Source organism: Oncorhynchus mykiss, chromosome 8 (assembly GCF_013265735.2).
Source record: "Oncorhynchus mykiss isolate Arlee chromosome 8, USDA_OmykA_1.1, whole genome shotgun sequence".
In the NCBI taxonomy this organism is placed as follows: Eukaryota; Metazoa; Chordata; class Actinopteri; order Salmoniformes; family Salmonidae; genus Oncorhynchus; species Oncorhynchus mykiss.
This window is the reverse complement of record NC_048572.1, coordinates 1,414,829-1,442,500: the sequence shown is the minus strand read 5'-3', so window position 1 is coordinate 1,442,500 and position 27,672 is coordinate 1,414,829. Positions and strand designations below refer to the sequence as shown.

The window sequence follows — 27,672 nt, the reverse complement described above, 5'->3', positions numbered from 1 at the left end:
GCTAGTTGAACTGAATGCGAATGTTCCGCTTGATTAGCGTGAGCAAAATGATAATGAATTAGCATTAGCATGTCGGTGTGTTATGTGAGTATGTATCCCTATTGGTTAGCGGTAGAGAACATTAGCTAGTTCCCTCATCATTAGCGCTAAACAGCAGTGTTGTAGTAATCACTACACCTTGAGTCCGAATGGATTCCCAAGCCCCCCTGGTAGAGGAAGCCCCCCTGATGGAGGAAGCCCCTCTGGTGGAGGAAGCCCCCCTACTGGAGGAAGCCCCCCTACTGGAGGAAGCCCCCCTACTGGAGGAAGCCCCCCTACTGGAGGATGTACCCTACTGGAGGATGTACCCTACTGGAGGATGTACCCTACTGGAGGATATACCCTCCTGGAGTCTGTGTGTGGCACGTTCTTCCCCTGCTAGAGAACAGAACCTACGCTGCTCAGTGCTGCTAATATTCTGCTTGTCATAGTAGCCTGTCCAGTCCAAGTGCTTACAAGTCACGAAGGCCGGTCCAGGTCCGGGTCACCAAGACTTCACCAATGAGCTCCAAGTTGATTCACAAGTCACTACAAAACTGCTAAACAATGGCGGATATCTGACTAATGCTAGCTACCATCACTAGGTATGGGTGCCCTTTCCTCTGAGCTAGACCCCAGATGCTAGCAGCATAATGCTGTTGGTTCCAGCATGCTAACAGACCTGGTTTTGTCATAGAATAGAGCAGTAGCACCTCTAGAGAGTGTTGGCTGGAAAGCTCTCTAGCCCTCCCTTTTTCCTGTTTTCACTTTCTCCCCCCTCTCTCTGTCAGCTCTCTCAGCTCTCTCTCTCAGCTCCCCCCTCTCTCTCTCAGCTCTCCCCCCTCTTTCTGTCAGCTCTCCCCCCTCTTTCTGTCAGCTCTCCCCCCTCTCTCTGTCAGCTCTCCCCCTTTTGTCAGCTCTCTCTCAGCTCTTTGTCAGCTCTCCCCCTCTGTCAGCTCTCTCTCAGCTCTCCCCCTCTCTTTGTCAGCTCTCTCTCAGCTCTTTGTCAGCTCTCCCCCTCTGTCAGCTCTCTCTCAGCTCTCTCTCAGCTCTCCCCCTCTTTGTCAGCTCTCTCTCAGCTCTTTGTCAGCTCTCCCCCTCTGTCAGCTCTCTCTCAGCTCTTTGTCAGCTCTCTCTCAGCTCTTTGTCAGCTCTCTCTCAGCTCTGTCTGTCAGTCTGTTATCTGATGTCTGTTCTGTCTGTGTATCTGTGTCTGTAGATGCTGACAGGCGGTCTGTGTCGACCATGAACCTTTCTAAACATGCAGCTGATCCAGTTATAACCAAGAGACTGTCCTACTCCTCTGCCACACTCTTACATTCTCCAGACCGAGGTAAACGCACACACGCACACACACACACACACACGCACATACACACACACGCGTGTGTGTATATAAACACTAAACAAAAATATAAACGCAACATGTAACGTGTTTCATGATCTCAAAAAAAATTCCCGGAAATTTTACAGAAAATGTGTTTACATCCCTGTTAGTGAGCATTTCTCCTTTACCAAGATAATCCATCCACCTGACAGGTGTGGCATATCAAGAAGCTGATTAAACAGCATGATCATTACACAGGTGCACCTTGTGCTGGGGACAATAAAGGCCACTTTAAAATGTGCAGTTTTGTCACACAACACAATGCCACACATGTCTCTAGTTTTGAGGGAGCGTGCTATTGGCATAAAAACTGCAGGAATGTCAACCAGAGAATTTAATGTTAATTTCTCTACCATAAGCCGCCTCCAATATAATTTTAGGACATTTTGGAAGCAGGGGGGCTGAGGAGTATTCCCCATAGCTGAACCCCTGCCCAGTCATGTGAAATCCATAGATAAAGACCTAATGAATTTCATTTAATTAACTGATTTCCTTATATGAATTGTAACTCAGTAAAATATTTTTAATTGTTGCGTGTTGCGTTTATATTTTAGGTGTGCACGCAGATGATCATATTGTACAGAAGAAGGTATTAATAAACTATTGCTGTTACTACAGTGTTTGTTTCATCTCTAAGTTCTCGTTGGTTGGTTTGTCGAGTAAAGTTTACATTGGCTAACGTCGTGGTAAAAATTGTGTAAATGTGCCATAATCTGACTAAATGTTGCATGTTCACAGTGTGGTGTTTACATGTAGGCTTCCTGCCGTGTTGTGGCATGATATTTGATATTCTAATTTCGTCTGTGTGGTGTGTTTTAATGTATATATTATAGAAAGTGTGGTGATTTGTCATTGCTCCTCAGTGTTACAGAAAAGGACCTCCTCTTCACCCTTACTTAACAAATCACAGTCCAAACTCCGCCTACCAGGGGGAAAGACCGCCCACTACAAACCCCAAGGTGGTTCTGGGAAAAATAGGGAATTTTTACTCTGTAATCAACCTCACTCCCACCTATCACATCACATCACAGGCTGGAAACTGATCTCTTCAAATTACAATATAACTTTATTGTAATTTATTTATTATTATTTACATTTATTTATCTGAGGATGGACATTTTTCAATCATTAAAATCAGTTATCCCAACACTGTACTATAACATTCTAAAAACACATTAGTTCTCAGTCATTATTCCATTATAGGTTTTTAATACAGACCACATTACATGTTCTTGAAACGTTTAAATCTCCTTTTTGCTACTGTGTTTATATGAAAATCAATCTGTTGCATTTATTATCATTTACACACAAGATGGTCTAGGAGACTGACAATGTAGTTCTTGGTGGTCTAGGAGACAGCTGATAATGTAGTTCAAGGAGGTCTTGGAGACTGACGATAATGTAGTTCAAGGCGGTCTAGGAGACTGATAATGTAGTTCTAGGAGACTGAAGATAATGTGGTTCTAGGAGACTGACGATAATGTAGCTCTAGGAGGCCGATGATAACGCAGCGCTTGGAGATGGACGATAATGCGGTGCTTGGAGATGGACGATAATGCGGTGCTTGGAGATGGACGATAATGCGGTGCTTGGAGATGGACGATAATGCAGTGCGAGGAGGCGTACGATAATGCAGAGCTAGAAGACGGGCGATAATGTAGTTTTAGGAGACGGGCGATAATGTAGTTCTAGGAGACCAACAATAATGTAGTTCTATGTGACAGACGATAATGTAGTTCTAGGTGGTCTAGGAGACAGATGATAATGTAGTTCTAGGAGACAGTAATGTAGTTCTAGGTGGTCTAGGATACTGACGATAATGCAGGCCTATGCAGTTGAGACCGGGCCTGGATCATCAGGGGAAGCAGGCCTATGCAGTTGAGACCGGGCCTGGATCATCAGGGGAAGCAGGCCTATGCAGTTGAGACCGGGCCTGGATCATCAGGGGAAGCAGGCCTATGCAGTTGAGACCGGGCCTGGATCATCAGGGGAAGCAGGCCTATGCAGTTGACTGGATAGTTTCCAGCCAGTGTGCATCTGTTCAGAGGTGTTTTGTCTGGGAAGCTTGTTCTGAATCCTGCATGTCACACTGTTATCCCTCTGTCCACTGATCCTGTCTGTCCCAGACGCGCCGCTAAGGTCCTGTCTGTCCCAGGCGCGCCGCTAAGGTCCTGTCTGTCCCAGGCGCGCCGCTAAGGTCCTGTCTGTCCCAGGCGCGCCGCTAAGGTCCTGTCTGTCCCAGGCGCGCCGCTAAGGTCCTGTCTGTCCCAGACGCGCCGCTAAGGTCCTGTCTGTCCCAGACGCGCCGCTAAGGTCCTGTCTGTCCCAGGCGCGCCGCTAAGGTCCTGTCTGTCCCAGGCGCGCCGCTAAGGTCCTGTCGGTCCCAGGCGCGCCGCTAAGGTCGTGTCGGTCCTAGACGCTAAGGTCCCGTCGGTCCCAGGCGCGCCGCTAAGGTCCCGTCGGTCCCAGGCACGCCGCTGAGGTCCCGTCGGTCCCAGGCGCGCCGCTGAGGTCCCGTCGCTCCCAGACGCGCCGCTGAGGTCCCGTCGGTCCCAGACGCGCCGCTGAGGTCCCGTCGGTCCCAGACGCGCCGCTGAGGTCCCGTCGGTCCCAGGCGCGCCGCTGAGGTCCCGTCGGTCCCAGGCGCGCCGCTGAGGTCCCGTCTGTCCCAGACGCGCCGCTAAGGTCCCGTCTGTCCCAGACGCGCCGCTGAGGTCCCGTCGGTCCCAGACGCGCCGCTGAGGTCCCGTCGGTCCCAGACGCGCCGCTGAGGTCCCGTCGGTCCCAGGCGCGCCGCTAAGGTCCCGTCAAGGTCCCGTCTGTCCCAGGCGCGCCGCTAAGAGCTTCATCATGGCTTGGTGGCTTCACCGTGTGCACACACCAGATCTCTCACACTCACACCAGCTCTGTCTTTCAGTAAATCGTGTATTGAGTAATTGGATAATGAATGAAAGGGACTCTGGGATGTGGATCTATCCCCCATGATGTCTGCATCTCAAATGAAACCCAAAAGGACACGGATCCTGTCACACTGGTTAAAGCACAGAACGGTTCACTTAATTCACCATGTTCTTTTGCACGTTTTCTCAGTTACTATGGCGATCCTCCCCTTACTGCATGTTACTATGGAGATCCTCCCCTTACTGCATGTTACTATGGCGGTCCTCCCTTTACCGCACGTTACTATGGCGATCCTCCCCTTACTGCACATTACTATGGCGATCCTCCCCTTACTGCATGTTACTATGGCGATCCTCCCATTACTGCATGTTACTATGGCGATCCTCCCCTTACTGCATGTTACTATGGCGATCCTCCCCTTACCGCACGTTACTATGGCGATCCTCCCCTTACTGCACATTACTATGGCGATCCTCCCCTTACTGCATGTTACTATGGCTATCCTCCCTTTACCGCACGTTACTATGGCGATCCTCCCCTTACTGCACATTACTATGGCGATCCTCCCCTTACTGCATGTTACTATGGCGATCCTCCCCTTACTGCATGTTACTATGGCGATCCTCCCCTTACCGCACGTTACTATGGCGATCCTTCCCTTACCGCACGTTACTATGGCGATCCTTCCCTTACCGCACGTTACTATGGCGATCCTCCCGTTACAGCACGTTACTATGGCAATTCCCCCCTTACCGCACGTTACTATGGCGATCCTCCCTGTACCGCAGTTACTATGGTGATTCCCCCCTTACCGCATGTTACTATGGCGATTCCCCTCTTACCGTACGTTACTAAGGTGATCCTACCCTTAACGCACGTTACTATGGTGATCCTCCCATTACTGCACGTTACTATGGTGATCCTCCCATTACTGCACGTTACTATGGTGATCCTCCCATTACTGCACGTTACTATGGCTATCCTCCCATTACTGCACGTTACTATGGCTATCCTCCCATTACTGCACGTTACTATGGCTATCCTCCCATTACTGCACGTTACTATGGCTATCCTCCCATTACTGCACGTTACTATGGCTATCCTCCCATTACTGCACGTTACTATGGCTATCCTCCCATTACTGCATTTGCATCTCAACTAACGATCTGTGTGTGTGTTCGTTCCAGGCATGCGTTGTATGCCGCTGACCCCGTGGGAGAACACAGTGGTCAATCGTCTGCTACAGCCCACACACTCCTACTTGGCACGCAGCCGCAGCGCCATGAGCCTGTCTGGAGACACAGGTAACACACCTGAACACACACACACACACACACCAACTATATCTCACTGATGGGTGCAGTGAGCTCTGATTGATTACATCACTAACCTGTCTGATCTACTGATGGGTTTAGGTCCTGACCAGTATCAACAAATTCTCCTTCTCTTATTCTCTCTCCCTCTGCTCCATCCCTCACCACCTCTCTCCCCTCACCATCTCTCTCCCTCACCACCTCTCTCCCCTCACCACCTCTCTCCCCTCACCACCTCTCTCCCCTCACCACCTCTCTCCCCTCACCACCTCTCTCCCCTCACCATCTCTCTCCCTCACCACCTCTCTCCCCTCACCACCTCTCTCCCCTCACCACCTCTCTCCCCTCACCACCTCTCTCCCCTCACCACCTCTCTCCCCTCACCACCTCTCTCCCCTCACCACCTCTCTCCCTCACCACCTCTCTCCCTCACCACCTCTCTCCCTCACCACCTCTCTCCCCTCACCACCTCTCTCCCCTACCACCTCTCTCCCCTCACCACCTCTCTCTCCCTCACCACCTCTCTCTCCCCTCACCACCTCTCTCTCCCCTCACCACCTCTCTCTCCCCTCACCACCTCTCTCTCCCCTCACCACCTCTCTCTCCCCTCGCCACCTCTCTCTCCCCTCGCCACCTCTCTCTCCCCTCGCCACCTCTCTCTCCCCTCGCCACCTCTCTCTCCCCTCGCCACCTCTCTCTCCCCTCGCCACCTCTCTCTCCCCTCGCCACCTCTCTCTCCCCTCGCCACCTCTCTCTCCCCTCGCCACCTCTCTCCCTCTGCTCCACTCGATCGATCGCTCCTTTCACCCATCCTGTCCATGTCTAACCCCTGATTTGGTGGTGACCCATGACAGGAGCCATGCCTGTATGTCCTCGCTCGGTGTCCTGCCATCCTATGGGATCTATGTCCTTCAAGTCCATCCAGTCCCAGCCTCTGACCGTCTGCCGCAGCCAAGAGCCACGCCTCCCCAGGGACATGACCAACCGCAGGAGGACCACCGGCAACGCACCGGTAAGATATCCCATGACGACAACAACCCGCGCCGGTAAGATGTCACATGACGATAACAACCCGCGCCGGTAAGATATCCCATGACGATAACAACCTGTGCCGGTAAGATATCACATGACGTCAACCCGCGCCGGTAAGATATCTCATGACGATGTCAACCCACGCCGGTAAGATATCCCATGACGATAACAACCTGTCGTGGGTAAGATATCCCATGACGATAACAACCCGCGCCGGTAAGATATCACATGACGACAACAACCCGCGCCGGTAAGATATCCCATGACGACAACCCGCGCCGGTAAGATATCACATGACGACAACAATCCGCGCCGGTAAGATATCCCATGACGACAACAATCCGCGCCGGTAAGATATCACATGACGACAACAATCCGCGCCGGTAAGATATCCCATGACGATAACAACCCGCGCCGGTAAGATATCACATGACGACAACAATCCGCGCCGGTAAGATATCCCATGACGACAACAATCCGCGCCGGTAAGATATCACATGACGACAACCCGCGCCGGTAAGATATCACATGACGACAACAATCCGCGCCGGTAAGACATCACATGACGACAACCCGCGCCGGTAAGATATCACATGACGACAACCCGCGCCGGTAAGATATCTCATGACGATAACAAACCGCGCCGGTAAGATATCCCATGACGACGTCAACCCGCGCCGGTAAGATATCACATGACGACGTCAACCCGCGCCGGTAGGACTTGATGCGTGCATCGGTGAAAACCAGGTCAGTCAGACACAAAAGATCAGTCAGACTGTGGGCTCTGCACCCATCTGTCTGTCTGTCTGTGTTTGTGATGGATTATGACATTATTAAAGCTGCACTATGCAGAAATCCCTCCATTCTAATACCTCATTTCAGTATAAAGTATCATTTAACCATCTAATCCGCTGACAAATGTATTTTTCAAAGCTGATGTTCCAAACCTGAAAGTAAAAGACACAGAAACAAATTAAGAATGTGAAGCATAGAAATAACGTACATAGAACATAGATATACCACTTCTTAGACTTGCTTTCATTGAGATCGACAGATCTATAACCCATAGTTCTATGTGAATTTGGTCAGGTCGCCCAAAAAGTGACAGTGCAGCTTTTTAAAGGCCCAGTCCAGTCAATGAGGAGACGGGAGAGGCCGGACTTGCAGAACGTCAAGATTCACAAATAGAAACAAGTTCTGGCTGTGCAAACGTGCTTGAGCAGTGTGGGCCCAGGGATTGAATTACATGTATGTGCACATTTATTTTGCAAATCCAGCTTTTTTTGGGGGGGGGGGGCATTTTAATGTAAAACGATCATAGTTTGGACTCCCACACTGTCCCATGTTAGCATCAATACGCTACCGTCAGGACCCCACACTGTCCCAAGTTAGCATCAATACGCTAACTTCAGGACCCCCACACTGTCCCATGTTAGCATCAATACGCTACCGTCAGGACCCCACACTGTCCCATGTTAGCATCAATACGCTAACTTCAGGACCCCCACACTGTCCCATGTTAGCATCAATACGCTACCGTCAGTCAGTTTGGACCCCCACACTGTTCCATGTTAGCATCAATACGCTACCGTCAGGACCCCCACACTGTCCCATGTTAGCATCAATACGCTACCGTCAGGACCCCCACACTGTCCCATGTTAGCATCAATACGCTACCGTCAGGACCCCCACACTGTCCCATGTTAGCATCAATACGCTACTGTCAGGACCCCCACACTGTCCCATGTTAGCATCAATATGCTACCGTCAGGACCCCCACACTGTCCCATGTTAGCATCAATACGCTACCGTCAGGACCCCCACACTGTTCCATGTTAGCATCAATACGCTACCGTCAGGACCCCCACACTGTCCCATGTTAGCATCAATACGCTACCGTCAGGACCCCCACACTGTCCCATGTTAGCATCAATACGCTACCGTCAGGACCCCCACACTGTCCCATGTTAGCATCAATATGCTACCGTCAGGACCCCCACACTGTCCCATGTTAGCATCAATACGCGCTACCGTCAGTAGCCCCACACTGTCCCATGTTAGCATCAATATGCTACCGTCAGGACCCCCACACTGTCCCATGTTAGCATCAATACGCTAACTTCAGGACCCCCACACTGTCCCATGTTAGCATCAATACGCTACCGTCAGGACCCCCACACTGTTCCATGTTAGCATCAATACGCTACCGTCAGGACCCCCACACTGTTCCATGTTAGCATCAATACGCTACCGTCAGGACCCCCACACTGTTCCATGTTAGCATCAATACGCTACCGTCAGGACCCCCACACTGTCCCATGTTAGCATCAATACGCTACCGTCAGGACCCCCACACTGTCCCATGTTAGCATCAATACGCTACCGTCAGGACCCCCACACTGTTCCATGTTAACATCAATACGCTACCGTCAGGACCCCCACACTGTCCCATGTTAGCATCAATACGCTACCGTCAGGACCCCCACACTGTCCCATGTTAGCATCAATACGCTACCGTCAGGACCCCCACACTGTCCCATGTTAGCATCAATACGCTACCGTCAGGACCCCCACACTGTCCCATGTTAGCATCAATACGCTACCGTCAGGACCCCCACACTGTCCCATGTTAGCATCAATACGCTACCGTCAGGACCCCCACACTGTCCCATGTTAGCATCAATACGCTACCGTCAGGACCCCCACACTGTCCCATGTTAGCATCAATACGCTACCGTCAGGACCCCCACACTGTCCCATGTTAGCATCAATACGCTACCGTCAGGACCCCCACACTGTCCCATGTTAGCATCAACACGCTACCGTCAGTCAGTTTGGACCCCCTTCTGTCATGTGGTGTCAGAGGAAGAGGAGGCAGTTCCACATTAATTGAAGATCGTTTCATCCGTATGTGTGTCTGTGTGTGTTTAAGGATAAACATAAAGACTTTGTCAGGAAGTCTTGGAGCAACCTCTCCCTGCCTCTGACCACACCTCCTCTGACCACGCCGCCTCTGACCACGCCTACTGCCAAGAGGTTCCGGTCACCAGGGAAACAGCAGAGTAGAGTGACAGCGCCCTCACCTGGCAGGTTGGTGGAATAGCAGCTCATAGACATCCTAGTGTTGTCCTCTTTCTATACTATGACTTTGTATGTCATTCTATGGACCGTCTCCTGAACTACCTCATCTAGTGTTAGTAACTGTTAGGTTCTGACCCACTAACATTGCTCTAAGGCTCTGGTTAAAGGCTCTGGTTAAAGGCTCTGGTTAAAGGCTCTGGTTAAAGGCTCTGGTTAAAGACTAGGCACTAGGCAGGTAGCCTAGTGGTTAGAGCATTGGGCAAGTAACCAAAAGGTTGCTAGATCGAATAACTGAACTGACAGTTCATCTGTCATTCTGCCCCTGAACAAGGCAGTTAACCCACTATTCCTAGGCCGTCATGGTTAAGAACACATTGTTATTTACAGACTTAGTTAAATAAAGGTTAAATATAAATAAAAGTAGTGAACTATATAGCGAATAGGGTGCCATTTCAGAGTAGCCAAATACGCTCTCCCCTTCCTCCCTCCAGACCCCCCCAGAAGCTGTCCCTTCCTCCCTCCAGACCCCCCGAGAAGCTGTCCCCTCGCCCATCCACCCCCAAGCAGCTACGGTCTCCCAGGGGAGAGGACTTGGGGAACCTCAGGCCCAGTAGGACAGTGCCAGAGAGCCTGTCTCTGATTGGACTACAGGCAGGAGGACCTGAGGGAGACCAGGGGGCTGTGACCCCCTCCCAGCCCCGCCCCCAGAGCCTGGGCCAACCCAAAGCCTGCCCCAGCACAGACACGAAGGACACACTGTCATCAGTCAGCGGTGAGTGGAGGCCACACACATCAACAGCTAGCGTTCTGTTCTGTTACTGCAGCTGGTCTGTTACTGCTGCTGGTCTGTTACTGCTGCTGGTCTGTTACTGCAGCTGGTCTGTTACTGCTGCTGGTCTGGTACTGCTGCTGGTCTGTTACTGCTGCTGGTCTGTTACTGCTGCTGGTCTGTTACTGCTGCTGGTCTGTTACTGCAGCTGGTCTGTTACTGCTGCTGGTCTGTTACTGCTGCTGGTCTGGTACTGCTGCTGGTCTGTTACTGCAGCTGGTCTGTTACTGCTGCTGGTCTGGTCTGTTACTGCAGCTGGTCTGTTACTGCAGCTGGTCTGTTACTGCAGCTGGTCTGTTACTGCAGCTGGTCTGTTACTGCTGCTGGTCTGTTACTGCTGCTGGTCTGTTACTGCAGCTGGTCTGTTACTGCTGCTGGTCTGTTACTGCTGCTGGTCTGGTACTGCTGCTGGTCTGTTACTGCAGCTGGTCTGTTACTGCTGCTGGTCTGGTCTGTTACTGCTGCTGGTCTGGTCTGTTACTGCAGCTGGTCTGTTACTGCAGCTGGTCTGTTACTGCAGCTGGTCTGTTACTGCTGCTGGTCTGGTCTGTTACTGCTACTGGTCTGTTACTGCTGCTGGTCTGGTCTGTTACTGCAGCTGGTCTGTTACTGCAGCTGGTCTGTTACTGCTGCTGGTCTGTTACTGCTGCTGGTCTGTTACTGCTGCTGGTCTGTTACTGCTGCTGGTCTGGTCTGTTACTGCTACTGGTCTGTTACTGCTGCTGGTCTGGTCTGTTACTGCAGCTGGTCTGTTACTGCAGCTGGTCTGTTACTGCTGCTGGTCTGTTACTGCTGCTGGTCTGTTACTGCTGCTGGTCTGTTACTGCTGCTGGTCTGTTACTGCAGCTGGTCTGTTACTGCAGCTGGTCTGTTACTGCAGCTGGTCTGTTACTGCAGCTGGTCTGGTCTGTTACTGCTACTGGTCTGTTACTGCTGCTGGTCTGGTCTGTTACTGCAGCTGGTCTGTTACTGCAGCTGGTCTGTTACTGCTGCTGGTCTGTTACTGCAGCTGGTCTGTTACTGCAGCTGGTCTGTTACTGCTGCTGGTCTGTTACTGCTGCTGGTCTGTTACTGCTGCTGGTCTGTTACTGCTGCTGGTCTGTTACTGCTGCTGGTCTGTTACTGCAGCTGGTCTGTTACTGCTGCTGTTCTGGTCTGTTACTGCTGCTGGTCTGGTCTGTTACTGCTGCTGGTCTGTTACTGCAGCTGGTCTGTTACTGCTGCTGGTCTGTTACTGCAGCTGGTCTGTTACTGCTGCTGGTCTGGTCTGTTACTGCTGCTGGTCTGGTCTGTTACTGCTGCTGGTCTGGTCTGTTACTGCTGCTGGTCTGGTCTGTTACTGCTGCTGGTCTGTTAATGCTGCTGCTGCTGGTCTGTTAATGCTGCTGTTCTGTTAATGCTGCTGTTCTGTTACTGCAGCTGTTCTGTTACTGCAGCTGGTCTGGTCTGGTATTGCAGCTGGTCTGGTCTGTTACTGCAGCTGGTCTGTTACTGCAGCTGGTCTGTTACTGCAGCTAGTTGGATACTCAGCAGCTTTTCTGGATATTCCACAACACAGCATTGTACAGCCACATGACGTGTGTGTGTGTGTGTGTGTGTGTGTGTGTGTGTGTGTGTGTGTGTGTGTGTGTGTGTGTGTGTGCGTATATAGAGAGTGTGGGCAGTTCCCCAGCCCATAAGTCTACTACAGGCACCACAGACCCAGAGGAGGCCACACGGGTCCTGGCAGAGAAACGCAGACAAGCCCGGGAACAGAGGGAGAGAGGGGAGGAGAGGAGAGGGATACAGGAGGAGGCAGAGAGGTACAACTGTGTGTTCTGTGTGTGTTCTGTGTACTGTGTGTGTACTGTGTGTGTGTACTTACTCTCTGTGTATCCAGGTGTGGTAAGGCTGAGGAGAGACAGAGGAGAGAGGAGGAGGAGGAGAGAAGGAGGGAGGAGGAGGAGGAGGAGAGAGCCCAGCAGGATAGAGAGGAGGCAGAGCGACAGCAGAAACAGGTCAGACTCTCTCTCTCACACTCTGCCTGCCTGTAGAGGGGTCGCCCTGCCTGTAGAGGGGTCGCCCTGCCTGTAGAGGGGTCGCCCTGCCTGTAGAGGGGTCGCCCTGCCTGTAGAGGGGTCGCCCTGCCTGTAGAGGGGTCGCCCTGCCTGTAGAGGGGTCGCCCTGCCTGTAGAGGGGTCGCCCGGCCTGTAGAGGGGTCGCCCGGCCTGTAGAGGTGTAGACGTTATTATCTTTACTCATACACCCATATTTCTCTGTCTCTCTCTGTGTGTGTTCTCAGAGAGAGGAGGAGGAATGTCGTCAGAGGGAGGATGCAGACAGACTGAGGAAGGAGAGAGAGAAACATTTTCAGAATGAAGAGGCTGAAAGGTTGGAGAGGAAGAAGGTAACACGTTACAGGGTTTCCCGTCTTAACAGAATGCGACCGGAGAGGGTGTTTCCATGGCGACAACTAAAACCGGAGATGGTGTTTGGTGTTTCCGTTATATTGTGCCGCTGCTAAGTTGTTGTCACCATGGCGACAACTAAAACGTCAAATTATACTCCTAACGAGGCACACTTTCAAGATGGGAGAGCTACGGTATCTACACTTTCAAGATGGTAGAGCTACGGTATCTATGCTTTCATGATGGTAGAGCTACGGTATCTATGCTTTCATGATGGTAGAGCTACGGTATCTATGCTTTCATGATGGTAGAGCTACGGTATCTATGCTTTCATGATGGTAGAGCTACGGTATCTATGCTTTCATGATGGTAGAGCTACGGTATCTATGCTTTCATGATGGTAGAGCTACGGTATCTATGCTTTCATGATGGTAGAGCTACGGTATCTATGCTTTCATGATGGTAGAGCTACGGTATCTATGCTTTAGAGATGGTAGAGCTACGGTATCTACGCTTTCAAGATGGTAGAGCTAAAGAGCTACGGTATCTACACTTTAGAGATGCTAGAGAGCTACAGTATCTAAACTTTAGAGATGCTAGAGTACATAGCCAATTCAAAACAGCTTGTAGCTTGGCTAGTTATCTCAATAGTTAACTATTTAGCCAGCTATTATTAGCATGAATTAATGTCATGTCCTAAAAAAAAACTTCCAGCGGTTCTCGCGAATATCCACGAATGGCCGACACGCTCTCGTATCCACGAATGGCAGACACGCACTCGTATCCACGAATGGCCGACACGCACTCGTATCCACGAATGGCCGACACGCACTCGTATCCACGAATGGCAGACACGCACTCGTATCCACGAATGGCCGACACGCACTCGTATCCACGAATGGCCGACACGCACTCGTATCCACGAATGGCCCGACACGCACTCGTATCCACGAATGGCCGACACGCACTCGTATCCACGAATGGCCCGACACGCACTCGTATCCACGAATGGCCGACACGCACTCGTATCCACGAATGGCCCGACACGCACTCGTATCCACGAATGGCCGACACGCACTCGTATCCACGAATGGCCGACACGCACTCGTATCCACGAATGGCCGACACGCACTCGTATCCACGAATGGCCGACACGCACTCGTATCCACGAATGGCCGACACGCACTCGTATCCACGAATGGCAGACACGCACTCGTATCCACGAATGGCCGACACGCACTCGTATCCACGAATGGCCCGACACGCACTCGTATCCACGAATGGCCGACACGCACTCGTATCCACGAATGGCCGACACGCACTCGTATCCACGAATGGCCGACACGCACTCGTATCCACGAATGGCCGACACGCACTCGTATCCACGAATGGCCGACACGCACTCGTATCCACGAATGGCCGACACGCTCTCGTATCCACGAATGGCCGACACGCTCTCGTATCCACGAATTGCCGACACGCACTCGTATCCACGAATGGCCGACACGCACTCGTATCCACGAATGGCCGACACGCACTCGTATCCACGAATGGCCGACACGCACTCGTATCCACGAATGGCCGACACGCACTCGTATCCACGAATGGCCGACACGCACTCGTATCCACGAATGGCCCGACACGCACTCGTATCCACGAATGGCCGACACGCACTCGTATCCACGAATGGCCCGACACGCACTCGTATCCACGAATGGCCCGACACGCACTCGTATCCACGAATGGCCCGACACGCACTCGTATCCACGAATGGCCGACACGCACTCGTATCCACGAATGGCCGACACGCACTCGTATCCACGAATGGCCCGACACGCACTCGTATCCACGAATGGCCCGACACGCACTCGTATCCACGAATGGCCCGACACGCACTCGTATCCACGAATGGCCAGACACGCACTCGTATCCACGAATGGCCCGACACGCACTCGTATCCACGAATGGCCCGACACGCACTCGTATCCACGAATGGCCCGACACGCACTCGTATCCACGAACGGCCGACACGCACTCGTATCCACGAATGGCCCGACACGCACTCGTATCCACGAATGGCCCGACACGCACTCGTATCCACGAATGGCCGACACGCACTCGTATCCACGAATGGCCGACACGCACTCGTATCCACGAATGGCCGACACTCATGAACGGGTGCGTTTTTAAACCATGTTTACTCTGTTAATCGCTTCTTTTGATCGATCAATATTGTGATTTAAGAAATACATTTGGCACCGTTTAAAACCTGTCTTTCTGATAACCAGAGAGATATTTTTATAGGAACATAATGGACACATGCCTCCCATGCAGACAAAAGTACAGATATGTAATACTGAATGAGTACACTGACACTGAATGAGGACACTGACACTGAATGAGGACACTGACACTGAATGAGGACACTGACACTGAATGAGGACACTGACACTGAATGAGGACACTGACACTGAATGAGGACACTGACACTGAATGAGGACACTGAATGAGGACACTGAAGGAGGACACTGACACTGAAGGAGGACACTGGTTTATACCATGTTCTGGTTGCAGGGTCATGAAATAGGCTACAACATCTAATATTCCCCTTCCTGGGCCGCTACTGGGTGTTCATACTGTTGTTCAAACACTCACATCAGACTGTTCCACATCAGACTGTTCCACATCAGACTGTTCCACATCAGACTGACACAGGCACCCTGTGTTTACTTCCAAATGCAGGCACCCTGTGTTTACTTCCAAATGCAGGCACCCTGTGTTTACGATTCTACCCAAAGCTGTTCATTATGGTGTGTTGAGTGTCATTTCTCTCCTACCTCTATCCTCTCCCAGCGGCTGGAGGAGATCATGAAGAGGACGCGTCGCTCAGATCAAGTGGAGAAGGTAGGAACCACTATTGCTATATAACTGGTTAGGGTATGTGTTTTACCAGGATTCAAATGATGCCACTCTCTCTCTCTCCTCTCTATAGAAAGCCGCTCCTCAAAAGAACATAGACGAATCAGGTAACTCCTTACATATCTGTCCTCTCAGTGGTCAATTCTTATAATACCATAGTATAGGTTCAGTCCCATATTCACAGTTATTTTTATAATGAGTATCCCTGTGTTTTTGTGATTGGTTGCGTGTGTTTTTCTCCAGCGTCAAACTGTGATTCTCCGGGCCCCTCAGTGCGCCTGTCAGGGGCCGAGCACAGCGACCGCAACGGAGCCTCCAACCCTAACACTGACCCCAGCCTCAACACTGACCCCAGCACAGCACTGCTGCCACCTGCTGACGAGAGGTAGGACACACCACTACTAATAATACACTGCAACTAGAACATCTAATAAAGGATATTCCTCTCTCTCTGTGTGTCTGTCTCTCTGTGTGTCTGTCTCTCTGTGTGTGTGTCTCTCTGTGTGTGTGTCTCTCTGTGTGTGTGTCTCTCTGTGTGTGTGTCTCTCTGTGTGTGTGTCTCTCTGTTTCTGTCTCTCTCTCTGTCTCTCTGTCTCTCTCTCTCTCTGTCTCTGTCTCTCTCTGTCTCTCTCTGTCTCTGTCTCTGTCTCTCTCTGTCTCTCTGTCGTGGAAATTTCCTCTATTTACCAAATCATGGGAGCAAACCACACACAAGTCAGAGTTAGTTATCAAAGTCCATCTTTAATTATATCAGCTCTATCACAATCCTGTGACTCTCAGATAAATTCAGTGTCTATAAATGAATTCTCTTAGAGCCCCTTCTACATTTCAAATGAGGTCCTTTATAGCAAAGACACACACAGGATAAGACAGCATCGGCATAATTCATCGTTCAGCTTTGTCTCCTTTCTCAAACTCAGAACCATAAACCAACCCTCCATATCAACAGGCATATATCAAATTGTCATTTAGATACAACCAACTCTAAATACAACCAATCCTATCTTGACAAGATCACAGAGACACACTGACTGGCACACAGACATTGTGGAGCCAAGAGATATATTTACACATGATGATACTTTAACCTCTCCCCTCTCTGCGGCCCAAGCAACTTAGTCTTGACATAGAACAGATAACTGCAACCCTGCCACAGTATTATACAAAAATAACATTCTTGATGAGAAGTAACTTACAAACATATGATGAATATAAAACATCTTACATATGTTACCAACTAATTCTGATTCTTCCACAACATCTCTCTCTCTGTCTCTCTCTCTCTGTCTCTCTCTGTCTCTGTCTCTCTCTCTCTGTGTCTCTGTGTCAGGGAGAATGGGTTGTTTGAGGAGGTGATTGTTCTCCCTGCTGACTCCAGACTTCCTCCTGGTGAGGAGCAGCATGTACCTACCACTGCGTTCCAGGAGAACGGGATCGTGAAGCCGCTGCGTGAAGGAGTAGATGACCCTCCAACACAACACACAGCAGGTCAATAGACATCTTCCTCTCTTCAGCTTGTATATCATTTTCACATTGCAATAAACAATTTACTCTTCACTATTTCCATCTCCACTTTGTAATGGAATTAGATTTTAAAACGTCAGTTTAATAGTGACTCTTCTCCTTGGCTCACAGATGTCTGATGGCTGGAAAAGAGGAGATGGTGAGAGATGAAGGAGAGGTGGAGCCATGGACAGGGCCTCCTGGTGTCCAGGTTTCTCCCCATGTTACCAGAACCTCCTTCCAACGCTGCCCTCCTTCTCAAGACTTCTCACAGCATCTTCTGGCCTGGAAAGAATCTGTTCCCAACTCAACGCTGCCCTCCTTCTCAAGACTTCTCACAGCATCTTCTGGCCTGGAGAGAATCTGTTCCCAACTCAACGCTGCCCTCCTTCTCAAGACTTCTCACAGCATCTTCTGGCCTGGAGAGAATCTGTTCCCAACTCAACGCTGCCCTCCTTCTCAAGACTTCTAACAGCATCTTCTGGCCTGGAGAGAATCTGTTCCCAACTCAACGCTGCCCTCCTTCTCAAGACTTCTCACAGCATCTTCTGGCCTGGAGAGAATCTGTTCCCAACTCAGCGCTGCCCTCCTTCTCAAGACTTCTAACAGCATCTTCTGGCCTGGAGAGAATCTGTTCCCAACTCAACGCTGCCCTCCTTCTCAAGACTTCTAACAGCATCTTCTGGCCTGGAGAGGATCTGTTCCCAACTCAACCTAGAGGTTTCTACAGGGGTGGAAGGGGATAATAAACCTAGAGATTTCTACGGGGGTGGATGATGAGGTAAACCTAGAGGTTTCTACGGGGGTGGAAGGTGAGGAGGTAAACCTAGAGGTTTCTACGGGGGTGGATGATGAGGTAAACCTAGAGGTTTCTACAGGGGTGGAAGGTGAGGAGGTAAACCTAGAGGTTTCTACAGGGGTGGAAGGTGAGGAGGTAAACCTAGAGGTTTCTACGGGGGTGGAAGGTGAGGAGGTAAACCTAGAGGTTTCTACAGGGGTGGAAGGTGAGGAGGTAAACCTAGAGGTTTCTACAGGGGTGGAAGGTGAGGAGGTAAACCTAGAGGTTTCTACAGGGGTGGAAGGTGAGGAGGTAAACCTAGAGGTTTCTACAGGGGTGGAAGGTGAGGAGGTAAACCTAGAGGTTTCTACGGGGGTGGAAGGTGAGGAGGTAAACCTAGAGGTTTCTACGGGGGTGGAAGGTGAGGAGGTAAACCTAGAGGTTTCTACAGGGGTGGAAGGTGAGGAGGTAAACCTAGAGGTTTCTACAGGGGTGGAAGGTGAGGAGGTAAACCTAGAGGTCTCTACAGGGGTGGAAGGTGAGGAGGTAAACCTAGAGGTTTCTACGGGGGTGGAAGGTGAGGAGGTAAACCTAGAGGTTTCTACAGGGGTGGAAGGTGAGGAGGTAAACCTAGAGGTTTCTACAGGGGTGGAAGGTGAGGAGGTAAACCTAGAGGTTTCTACAGGGGTGGAAGGTGAGGAGGTAAACCTAGAGGTTTCTACAGGGGTGGAAGGGGAGGTAAATAATAGTGTACACTACTGATTCATGTTTTAGTTTGATACTTATTGCTGTAAAGAATAGTGTACACTACTGATTCATGTTTTAGTTTGATACTCATTGCTGTAAAGAATAGTGTACACTACTGATTCATGTTTTAGTTTGATACTCATTGCTGTAAAGAATAGTGTACACTACTGATTCATGTTTTAGTTTGATACTTATTGCTCTAAAGAATAGTGTACACTACTGATTCATGTTTTAGTTTGATACTCATTGCTGTAAAGAATAGTGTACACTACTGATTCATGTTTTAGTTTGATACTCATCGCTGTAAAGATGAAATGGGATTTTTCTCACTCTTGCGTTTCTTCTGTAGAGCTTAAAAACATTTCCTTTCTGTTTTTGCTATTTTTTCTATGACGATCAGATTTAGTGATTGATTAACCTCCGAACCCAAAGATCCCGTCAAATTCACATCGTGTCAGTGATTTGATTGGCTCCTCTCTCAAAGCCAGTCAGCAGGAAGGGGTGGTTCCCCCCTGTAACAGTCATCTCCTCCTCTAGATGACTCCCTCTAGATGAAGGAAGGGGTGGTACCCCCCTGTAACAGTCATCTCCTCCTCCTCTAGATGACTCTGTAGTGAAGGAAGGGGTTGTTCCCCCCTGTAACAGTCATCTCCTCCTCCTCTAGATGACTCTGTAGTGAAGGAAGGGGTGGTTCCCCCCTGTAACAGACATCTCCTCCTCTAGATGACTCCCTCTAGATGAAGGAAGGGGTGGTTCCCCCCTGTAACAGTCATCTCCTCCTCCTCTAGATGACTCCCTCTAGATGAAGGAAGGGGTGGTTCCCCCATGTAACAGACATCTCCTCCTCCTCTAGATGACTCTGTAGTGAAGGAAGGGGTGGTTCCCCCCTGTAACAGACATCTCCTCCTCTAGATGACTCCCTCTAGATGAAGGAAGGGGTGGTTCCCCCCTGTAACAGTCATCTCCTCCTCTAGATGACTCTGTAGTGAAGGAAGGGGTGGTTCCCCCCTGTAACAGACACCTACCTCCTCCTCCTCTAGATGACTCTGTAGTGAAGGAAGGGGTGGTTCCCCCCTGTAACAGTCATCTCCTCCTCTAGATGACTCCCTCTAGATGAAGGAAGGGGTGGTTCCCCCCTGTAACAGACATCTCCTCCTCTAGATGACTCCCTCTAGATGAAGGAAGGGGTGGTTCCCCCCTGTAACAGTCATCTCCTCCTCTAGATGACTCCCTCTAGATGAAGGAAGGGGTGGTTCCCCCCTGTAACAGTCATCTCCTCCTCCTCTAGATGACTCTGTAGTGAAGGAAGGGGTGGTTCCCCCCTGTAACAGACATCTCCTCCTCTAGATGACTCCCTCTAGATGAAGGAAGGGGTGGTTCCCCCCTGTAACAGACATCTCCTCCTCCTCTAGATGACTCTGTAGTGAAGGAAGGGGTGGTTCCCCCCTGTAACAGTCATCTCCTCCTCTAGATGACTCCCTCTAGATGAAGGAAGGTGTGGTTCCCCCCGGTAACAGACACCTCCTCTAGATGACTCTGTAGTGAAGGAAGGGGTGGTTCCCCCCTGTAACAGTCATCTCCTCCTCTAGATGACTCTGTAGTGAAGGAAGGGGTGGTTCCCCCCTGTAACAGTCATCTCCTCCTCTAGATGACTCCCTCTAGATGAAGGAAGGGTTGGTTCCCCCCTGTAACAGACATCTCCTCCTCCTCTAGATGACTCTGTAGTGAAGGAAGGGGTGGTTCCCCCCTGTAACAGTCATCTCCTCCTCTAGATGACTCCCTCTAGATGAAGGAAGGGGTGGTTCCCCCCTGTAACAGACACCTCCTCCTCCTCTAGATGACTCTGTAGTGAAGGAAGGGGTGGTTCCCCCCTGTAACAGTCATCTCCTCCTCTAGATGACTCCCTCTAGATGAAGGAAGGGGTGGTTCCCCCCTGTAACAGACATCTCCTCCTCTAGATGACTCCCTCTAGATGAAGGAAGGGGTGGTTCCCCCATGTAACAGTCATCTCCTCCTCTAGATGACTCCCTCTAGATGAAGGAAGGGGTGGTTCCCCCCTGTAACAGTCATCTCCTCCTCTAGATGACTCCCTCTAGATGAAGGAAGGGGTGGTTCCCCCCTGTAACAGTCATCTCCTCCTCCTCTAGATGACTCTGTAGTGAAGGAAGGGGTGGTTCCCCCCTGTAACAGACATCTCCTCCTCTAGATGACTCCCTCTAGATGAAGGAAGGGGTGGTTCCCCCCTGTAACAGACATCTCCTCCTCTAGATGACTCTGTAGTGAAGGAAGGGGTGGTTCCCCCCTGTAACAGTCATCTCCTCCTCTAGATGACTCCCTCTAGATGAAGGAAGGGGTGGTTCCCCCCTGTAACAGTCATCTCCTCCTCCTCTAGATGACTCTGTAGTGAAGGAAGGGGTGGTTCCCCCCTGTAACAGACATCTCCTCCTCTAGATGACTCTGTAGTGAAGGAAGGGGTGGTTCCCCCCTGTAACAGTCATCTCCTTCTCTAGATGACTCTGTAGTGAAGGAAGGGGTGGTTCCCCCCTGTAACAGACATCTCCTCCTCTAGATGACTCTGTAGTGAAGGAAGGGGTGGTTCCCCCCTGTAACAGTCATGTCCTCCTCTAGATGACTCTGTAGTGAAGGAAGGGGTGGTTCCCCCCTGTAACAGACATCTCCTCCTCTAGATGACTCCCTCTAGATGAAGGAAGGGGTGGTTCCCCCCTGTAACAGACATCTCCTCCTCTAGATGACTCCCTCTAGATGAAGGAAGGGGTGGTTCCCTCCTGTAACAGTCATGTCCTCCTCTAGATGACTCTGTAGTGAAGGAAGGGGTGGTTCCCCCCTGTAACAGACATCTCCTCCTCTAGATGACTCCCTCTAGATGAAGGAAGGGGTGGTTCCCCCCTGTAACAGACATCTCCTCCTCTAGATGACTCCCTCTAGATGAAGGAAGGGGTGGTTCCCTCCTGTAACAGACATCTCCTCCTCTAGATGACTCCCTCTAGATGAAGGAAGGGGTGGTTCCCCCCTGTAACAGTCATCTCCTCCTCCTCTAGATGACTCCCTCTAGATGAAGGAAGGGGTGGTTCCACCCTGTAACAGTCATCTCCTCCTCCTCTAGATGACTCCCTCTAGATGAAGGAAGGGGTGGTTCCCCCCTGTAACAGACATCTCCTCCTCTAGATGACTCTGTAGTGGAGGAAGTGTGGGTGGTTGTTGTTTCGGCCACACAGCCAACAGATAGTTCAATATTCAATACTGTTCAATCGTTGACCCCTGGCATTTCTATGAATTCTAAAATAACCTTATCCGATAGATTTGAATCGTCTTATGATCACTATCAAGGGTTTATTAAATGAAGTTGATGCTGCTGCTATTTGACTTTCCTTTGCCTTATCATTTCACAGAGAGAGAGAGAGAGGGAGGGCAGTTCAGAGACTGTCAGAGAGTCTACACCATAGAGAGATACATTCAAAGATGTTCCCTTGAATTCTATGGTAAACACACAGTAAAGTAATGATATGCATTCCCAACATGTCAATAGTGTTTCAGGGGGTTAGTTTGAGCAAGGCGAGGCACAGAATCACTCATTTTGATCAAATAATAGTTGAAAATAACTTGAATACATAGTTATTTGATATGCAAGGAGATGTATAAATCAGTAATGCTGTGAAGTCTGACTGCAACGCAGTTGATCTCATAGACCGTGAAGTCTGCACATAGTAAACTAATTCCAAAGACCGTAAACACAGTCTGCACATAGTAAACTAATTCCCATATTCTACTACTCTTCAGCTCTCGGTTCTCTTAGCTTAGCACCAATGGTTCCATGTTATGTCAGAACCCTCTGAACTGTTAGCTTAGCACCAATAGTTCCATGTTCTGTTAGAACCCTCTGAACTGTTAGCTTAGCACCAATAGTTCCATGTTCTGTTAGAACCCTCTGAACTGTTAGCTTAGCACTAATGGTTCCATGTTCTGTTAGAACCCTCTGAACTGTCACAGAACCATAAAACATAGATATGGAATGATCTTAGGTCGTCTGTGACTTGATGTTCCATGGCCGGCATGCTGTCCTATCCTGGGCAACGGGTGGGGCAGTCATGACACGGTTGGGACTTGATTGACCTTTCTGTTCTATGATCTTTTAAAAGCACGTAGGCATTACTACCATCGCTTCCCAAATGGCACCCTAGCCATTACATAGTGCACATTTGGGATGCGGTCTACATTTCTTTCAAATGAAGGTTTGAAGGGGGTAACTACATGAAGAACATATTAATACATATATTATATATTATGTATATATTTTACTAAGACTGACCACAAATAAATGGTCCTTCACTGAGACGGAGAAGGCTGGAAACAGAATGGGTTCTATAATATTACTCTAATGGTTCTGAACCATAGGGTGGGTTCTCTAATATTACTCTAATGGTTCTGAACCATAGGGTGGGTTCTATAATATTACTCTAATGGTTCTGAACCATAGGGTGGGTTCTATAATACAACTCTAATGGTTCTGAACCATAGGGTGGGTTCTATAATACAACTCTAATGGTTCTGAACCATAGGGTGGGTTCTATAATACAACTCTAATGGTTCTGAACCATAGGGTGGGTTCTCTAATATTACTCTAATGGTTCTGAACCATAGGGTGGGTTCTATAATATTACTCTAATGGTTCTGAACCATAGGGTGGGTTCTATAATACAACTCTAATGGTTCTGAACCATAGGGTGGGTTCTATAATACAACTCTAATGGTTCTGAACCATAGGGTGGGTTCTATAATATTACTCTAATGGTTCTGAACCATAGGGTGGGTTCTATAATATTACTCTAATGGTTCTGAACCATAGGGTGGGTTCTATAATACAAGTCTAATGGTTCTGAACCATAGGGTGGGTTCTATAATAGAACTCTAATGGTTCTGAACCATAGGGTGGGTTCTGTAAGAGAACTCTAGTGGTTCTAGGGTTCTTCTGACTCCGTGCTCCTGTCTGGCTTCATAGTAACTGCTTGTCAGAGCTTCTGTCAAGTCGTTTCCCAACTGTTCCATCTGTATAGCATGTCAATAAAACACATTTTGTCTGGAGGATGTTTCTGACTGTTTTTCTGATTGTTAATACACATCTGACCAGCAGAGGGCAGACTATACCACAGCCTGCAACAGCCTCGTCTACCGTGTTACAGCCTCGTCTACCGTGTTACAGCCTCGTCTACCGTGTTACAGCCTCGTCTACTGGTACAATCTGGAAGTGGTTTAAATAAATGGATACGTGTGTGTGGTTATATAGCCTGGGTGGTGAGAAGCAGCACAGGCCTCTTGATTTGGGCCGGAGCTCCTCAGTTAGTGTGATCATCTTTATAGATGTTGTGGTGTTAATGGTGGATAAGGTGTCTGTCTGAGGCACTCTGGGAGACAATAGGTCCAAGTCAGACCTACAGGGATGTTCCAAATGGACCCTACTGTATATCCTGCATGCACTAGCACACTATATAGGGAATAGGGTGCCATGTAGTGCACTATATAGGGAATAGGGTGTCATGTAGTGCACTATATAGGGAATAGGGTGTCATGTAGTGCACTATATAGGGAATAGGGTGTCATGTAGTGCACTATATAGGGAATAGGGTGTCATGTAGTGCACTATATAGGGAATAGGGTGCCATGTAGTGCACTGTATAGGGAATAGGGTGTCATTTGGAACACAAAAGGCCCAAATTAGACAGCACTTTAAATGAACCACACGTTTTAGACGACTCACTAGTCAGACGACACTCTGCTACTGAACGGTGGGACAGTACAGGCTAGTCAGACGACACTCTGCTACTGAACGGTGGGACAGTACAGGCTAGTCAGACAACACTCTGCTACTGAACGGTGGGACAGTACAGGCTAGCCAGACGACACTCTGCTACTGAACAGTGAGACAGTACAGGCTAGTCAGACGACACTCTGCTACTGAACGGTGGGACAGTACAGGCTAGTCAGACGACACTCTGCTACTGAACGGTGGGACAGTACAGGCTAGTCAGACGACACTCTGATACTGAACGGTGGGACAGTACAGGCGTGCAATCACTGGAGAATAAACTGGATGAGCTCTGTTTGAGACTATCCTGTCAACGTGATCTGACGAAATCTAATGTAAATATATATCTAGCCTGTTTTTTTTTTTTATAGATCGGCAGGACAGAACAGTGGTGTCGGGGGACCGTTCAGTAGCAGAGTGTCGTCTGACGTTTAACAAGAACTGTTCTCTAATATTAAGGAAGTCTCGAGGTTCTGCTCGCCTGAGTTTTAAATATATATTTTTTCACCTTTATTTAACCAGGTTGGACAGTTGAGAACAACTTCTCATTTACAACTGGAGCAAAATAAATGAAATAACAGCCCATCCAACTACCTCATCCCCATACTATTTACAGATGAGCTATGTACAGTCGTGACCAAAAGTTTTGAGAATGACACAAAAATTAATTTCCACAGTTTGCAGCTTCAGTGTCTTTAGATATTTTTGTCAGATGTTACTGTGGAATACTGACGTATAATTACAAGCATTTCATACATGTCAAAAGCTTTTATTGACAATTACATGAAGTTGATGCAAAGAGTCAATATTTGCGGTGTTGAGCCTTCTTTTTCAAGACCTCTGCAATCCGCCCTGGCACGCTATCAATTAACATCTGGGCCACATCCTGACTGATGGCAGCCCATTCTTGCATAATCAATGCTTGGAGTTTGTCAGAATTCGTGGGGTTTTGTTTGTCCACCCTCCTCTTGAGGATTGACCACAGGTTCTCAATGGGATTAAGGTCTGGGGAGTTTCCTGGCCATGGACCCAAAATATTTATATTTTGTTCCCCGAGCCACTTAGTTATCACTTTTTCCTTATGGGAAGGTGCTCCATCATGCTGGAAAAGTCATTGTTTGTCACCAAACTGCTCCTGGATGGTTGGGAGAAGTTGCTCTCGGAGGATGTGTTGGTACCATTCTTTATTCATGGCTGTTTTCTTAGGCAAAATTGTGAGTGAGTCCACTCCCTTGGCGGAGAAGCAACCCCACACGAGTGGTCTCAGGGTGCTTTAATATTGGCATGACACAGGACTGATGGTAGCGCTCACCTTGTCTTCTCCGGATAAGCTTTTTTTCCGGATGCCCCAAACAATCGGAAAGGGGATTTGTCAGAGAAAATGACTATACCCCAGTCCTCAGCAGTCCAATCCCTGTACCTTTTGCAGAGTATCAGTCTGTCCCTGATGTTTTCCTGGAGAGAAGTGGCTTCTTTGTTGGCCTTCTTGACACCAGGCCATTCTCCAAAAGTATTCGCCTCACTGTGCATGCAGATGCACTCACACCTGCCTGCTGCCATTCCTGAGCAAGCTCTGTACTGGTGGTGCCCCGATCCCGCAGCTGAATCAACTGTAGGAGATGGCCCTGGCTCTTGCTGGACTTTCTTGGGCACCCGGAAGCCTTCTTCACAACAATTGAACCGCTCTCCTTGAAGTTCTTGATCATCCGATTAATGGTTGATTTAGGTGCAATCTTACTGGCAGGTAAGGTAACCATGGTTGACAAAGGAAGAACAAGGATTCCACCCCTCCTTTTGAAGCTTTCAGTCTGTTTTTCAAACTCAATCAGCATGACAGAGTGATCTCCAGCGTTGCAATTCATCTGATTATTATTCATGGAGACTTCATACCTGTAGTGTAAATACTTTTCAAGCTGCAGTATTTCCTTGATAACCTTTTTAATGACATCACAAAATAACAACTAATTAGCGTTCTATAGATCATCACTGACCATTCCACACATTCCTATGTTAAAAATATTGTCCCCGTATTTGTTTTTTGAACATGTCAGAGATTCAGCAGGAAAAGGTATGTTAACAAAGAACATTCTTTGGTGGATTTTGGAAAGGGAGATCTCTCTGTATCTCTTCTCCATTAATGTACGACACGGTGTGAGCTGTCAAACCGTCCCACTTCTGTGGGTGAGAGAAGTCTGGTTACTATCAACCATCAGCCAAGATCATCTGACCCATTCGACTCCTGACAGTACAGTCATGACAGTTGTGAAATAAGTTATATTGGTGGTAGTGTCTACAGTAGTAATGGTAGTGTCTGGTTATAGTAATGGTAGTGTCTGGTTATAGTATTGGTAGTGACTGGTTATAGTTATAGTATTGGTAGTGACTGGGTATAGTTATAGCATTGGTAGTGACTGGTTATAGTAGTGGTAGTGACTACAGTAGTAATGGTAGTGGCTGGTTATAGTAGTGGTAGTGTCTACAGTAGTAATGGTCGTGACTGGTTATAGTAGTGGTAGTGACTGGTTATAGTAGTGGTAGTGACTACAGTAGTAATGGTAGCAACTGGTTATAGTAGTGGTAGTGGTAGTGACTGGTTATAGTAATGGTAGTGACTGGTTATAGTAATGGTAGTGACTGGTTATAGTTGTGGTAGTGACTGGTTATAGTAGTTATAGTTATGGTTGTTTCTCCACCATGTACGGTAGACTTTTACCTGACCATGTCATGAGATCAGGAAAAACTCCAGGACCCAGTAAAGATGTACGAATTTTGCCACTCAACTTTTGAACCTGTGGTGCCACCTTCTGTAGAGAGCAGAGTTTCGTTTCATCCCAGCACTAATCACATAATCTGACAGAGAGGAACGGTCTTCAGGTCCGTTGATGGAATTCTGCTGGCACGCCGCGCCCCCCTCGGCTGTACTCCACTGGACGCGCTGCGCTTTAAATAGCAGGTG

The 27,672-nt window shown here is 49.1% G+C and overlaps 2 protein-coding genes across 2 annotated transcripts in view; both read left to right on the top strand.

Annotated features, from left to right (window-relative positions):
- Positions 1–19,014, top strand: part of LOC110518775 (ensconsin) — a 40,181-nt gene extending 21,167 nt beyond the window's left edge. The window contains exons 7-20 of the mRNA XM_036986813.1: positions 1,238–1,351; positions 2,269–2,364; positions 5,494–5,610; positions 6,474–6,631; positions 9,584–9,741; positions 10,224–10,504; positions 12,213–12,363; positions 12,441–12,558; positions 12,843–12,947; positions 15,802–15,852; positions 15,941–15,974; positions 16,111–16,252; positions 17,198–17,355; positions 17,503–19,014. Coding sequence (XP_036842708.1) covers positions 1,238–1,351; positions 2,269–2,364; positions 5,494–5,610; positions 6,474–6,631; positions 9,584–9,741; positions 10,224–10,504; positions 12,213–12,363; positions 12,441–12,558; positions 12,843–12,947; positions 15,802–15,852; positions 15,941–15,974; positions 16,111–16,252; positions 17,198–17,355; positions 17,503–17,510 — 1,691 coding nt within the window. The 3' untranslated portion in view covers positions 17,511–19,014. The remainder of the gene's footprint in view (positions 1–1,237; positions 1,352–2,268; positions 2,365–5,493; positions 5,611–6,473; positions 6,632–9,583; positions 9,742–10,223; positions 10,505–12,212; positions 12,364–12,440; positions 12,559–12,842; positions 12,948–15,801; positions 15,853–15,940; positions 15,975–16,110; positions 16,253–17,197; positions 17,356–17,502) is intronic.
- LOC118965590 lies at positions 17,510–19,014 on the top strand. Its single transcript, XM_036986811.1, has 3 exons — positions 17,510–17,530; positions 17,980–18,102; positions 18,140–19,014. Exons 1-3 carry the CDS (start codon positions 17,510–17,512, stop codon positions 18,908–18,910), a joined length of 915 nt encoding a protein of 304 aa, XP_036842706.1. The 3' UTR covers positions 18,911–19,014.
- Positions 19,015–27,672: the final 8,658 nt, after the last annotated feature.

What these genes read in the sequence shown, in the direction of transcription:
- LOC118965590 (XM_036986811.1), top strand. Translation starts at nt 17,510, where the DNA reads ATGGCTGGAAAAGAGGAGATG. An exon ending in TGGCTGGAAAAGAGGAGATG is followed by an intron (nt 17,531 to 17,979) that starts GTGAGAGATGAA and finishes GACTTCTAACAG; the next exon opens with CATCTTCTGGCCTGGAGAGA. An exon ending in ACCTAGAGGTTTCTACAGGG is followed by an intron (nt 18,103 to 18,139) that starts GTGGAAGGGGAT and finishes ATTTCTACGGGG; the next exon opens with GTGGATGATGAGGTAAACCT.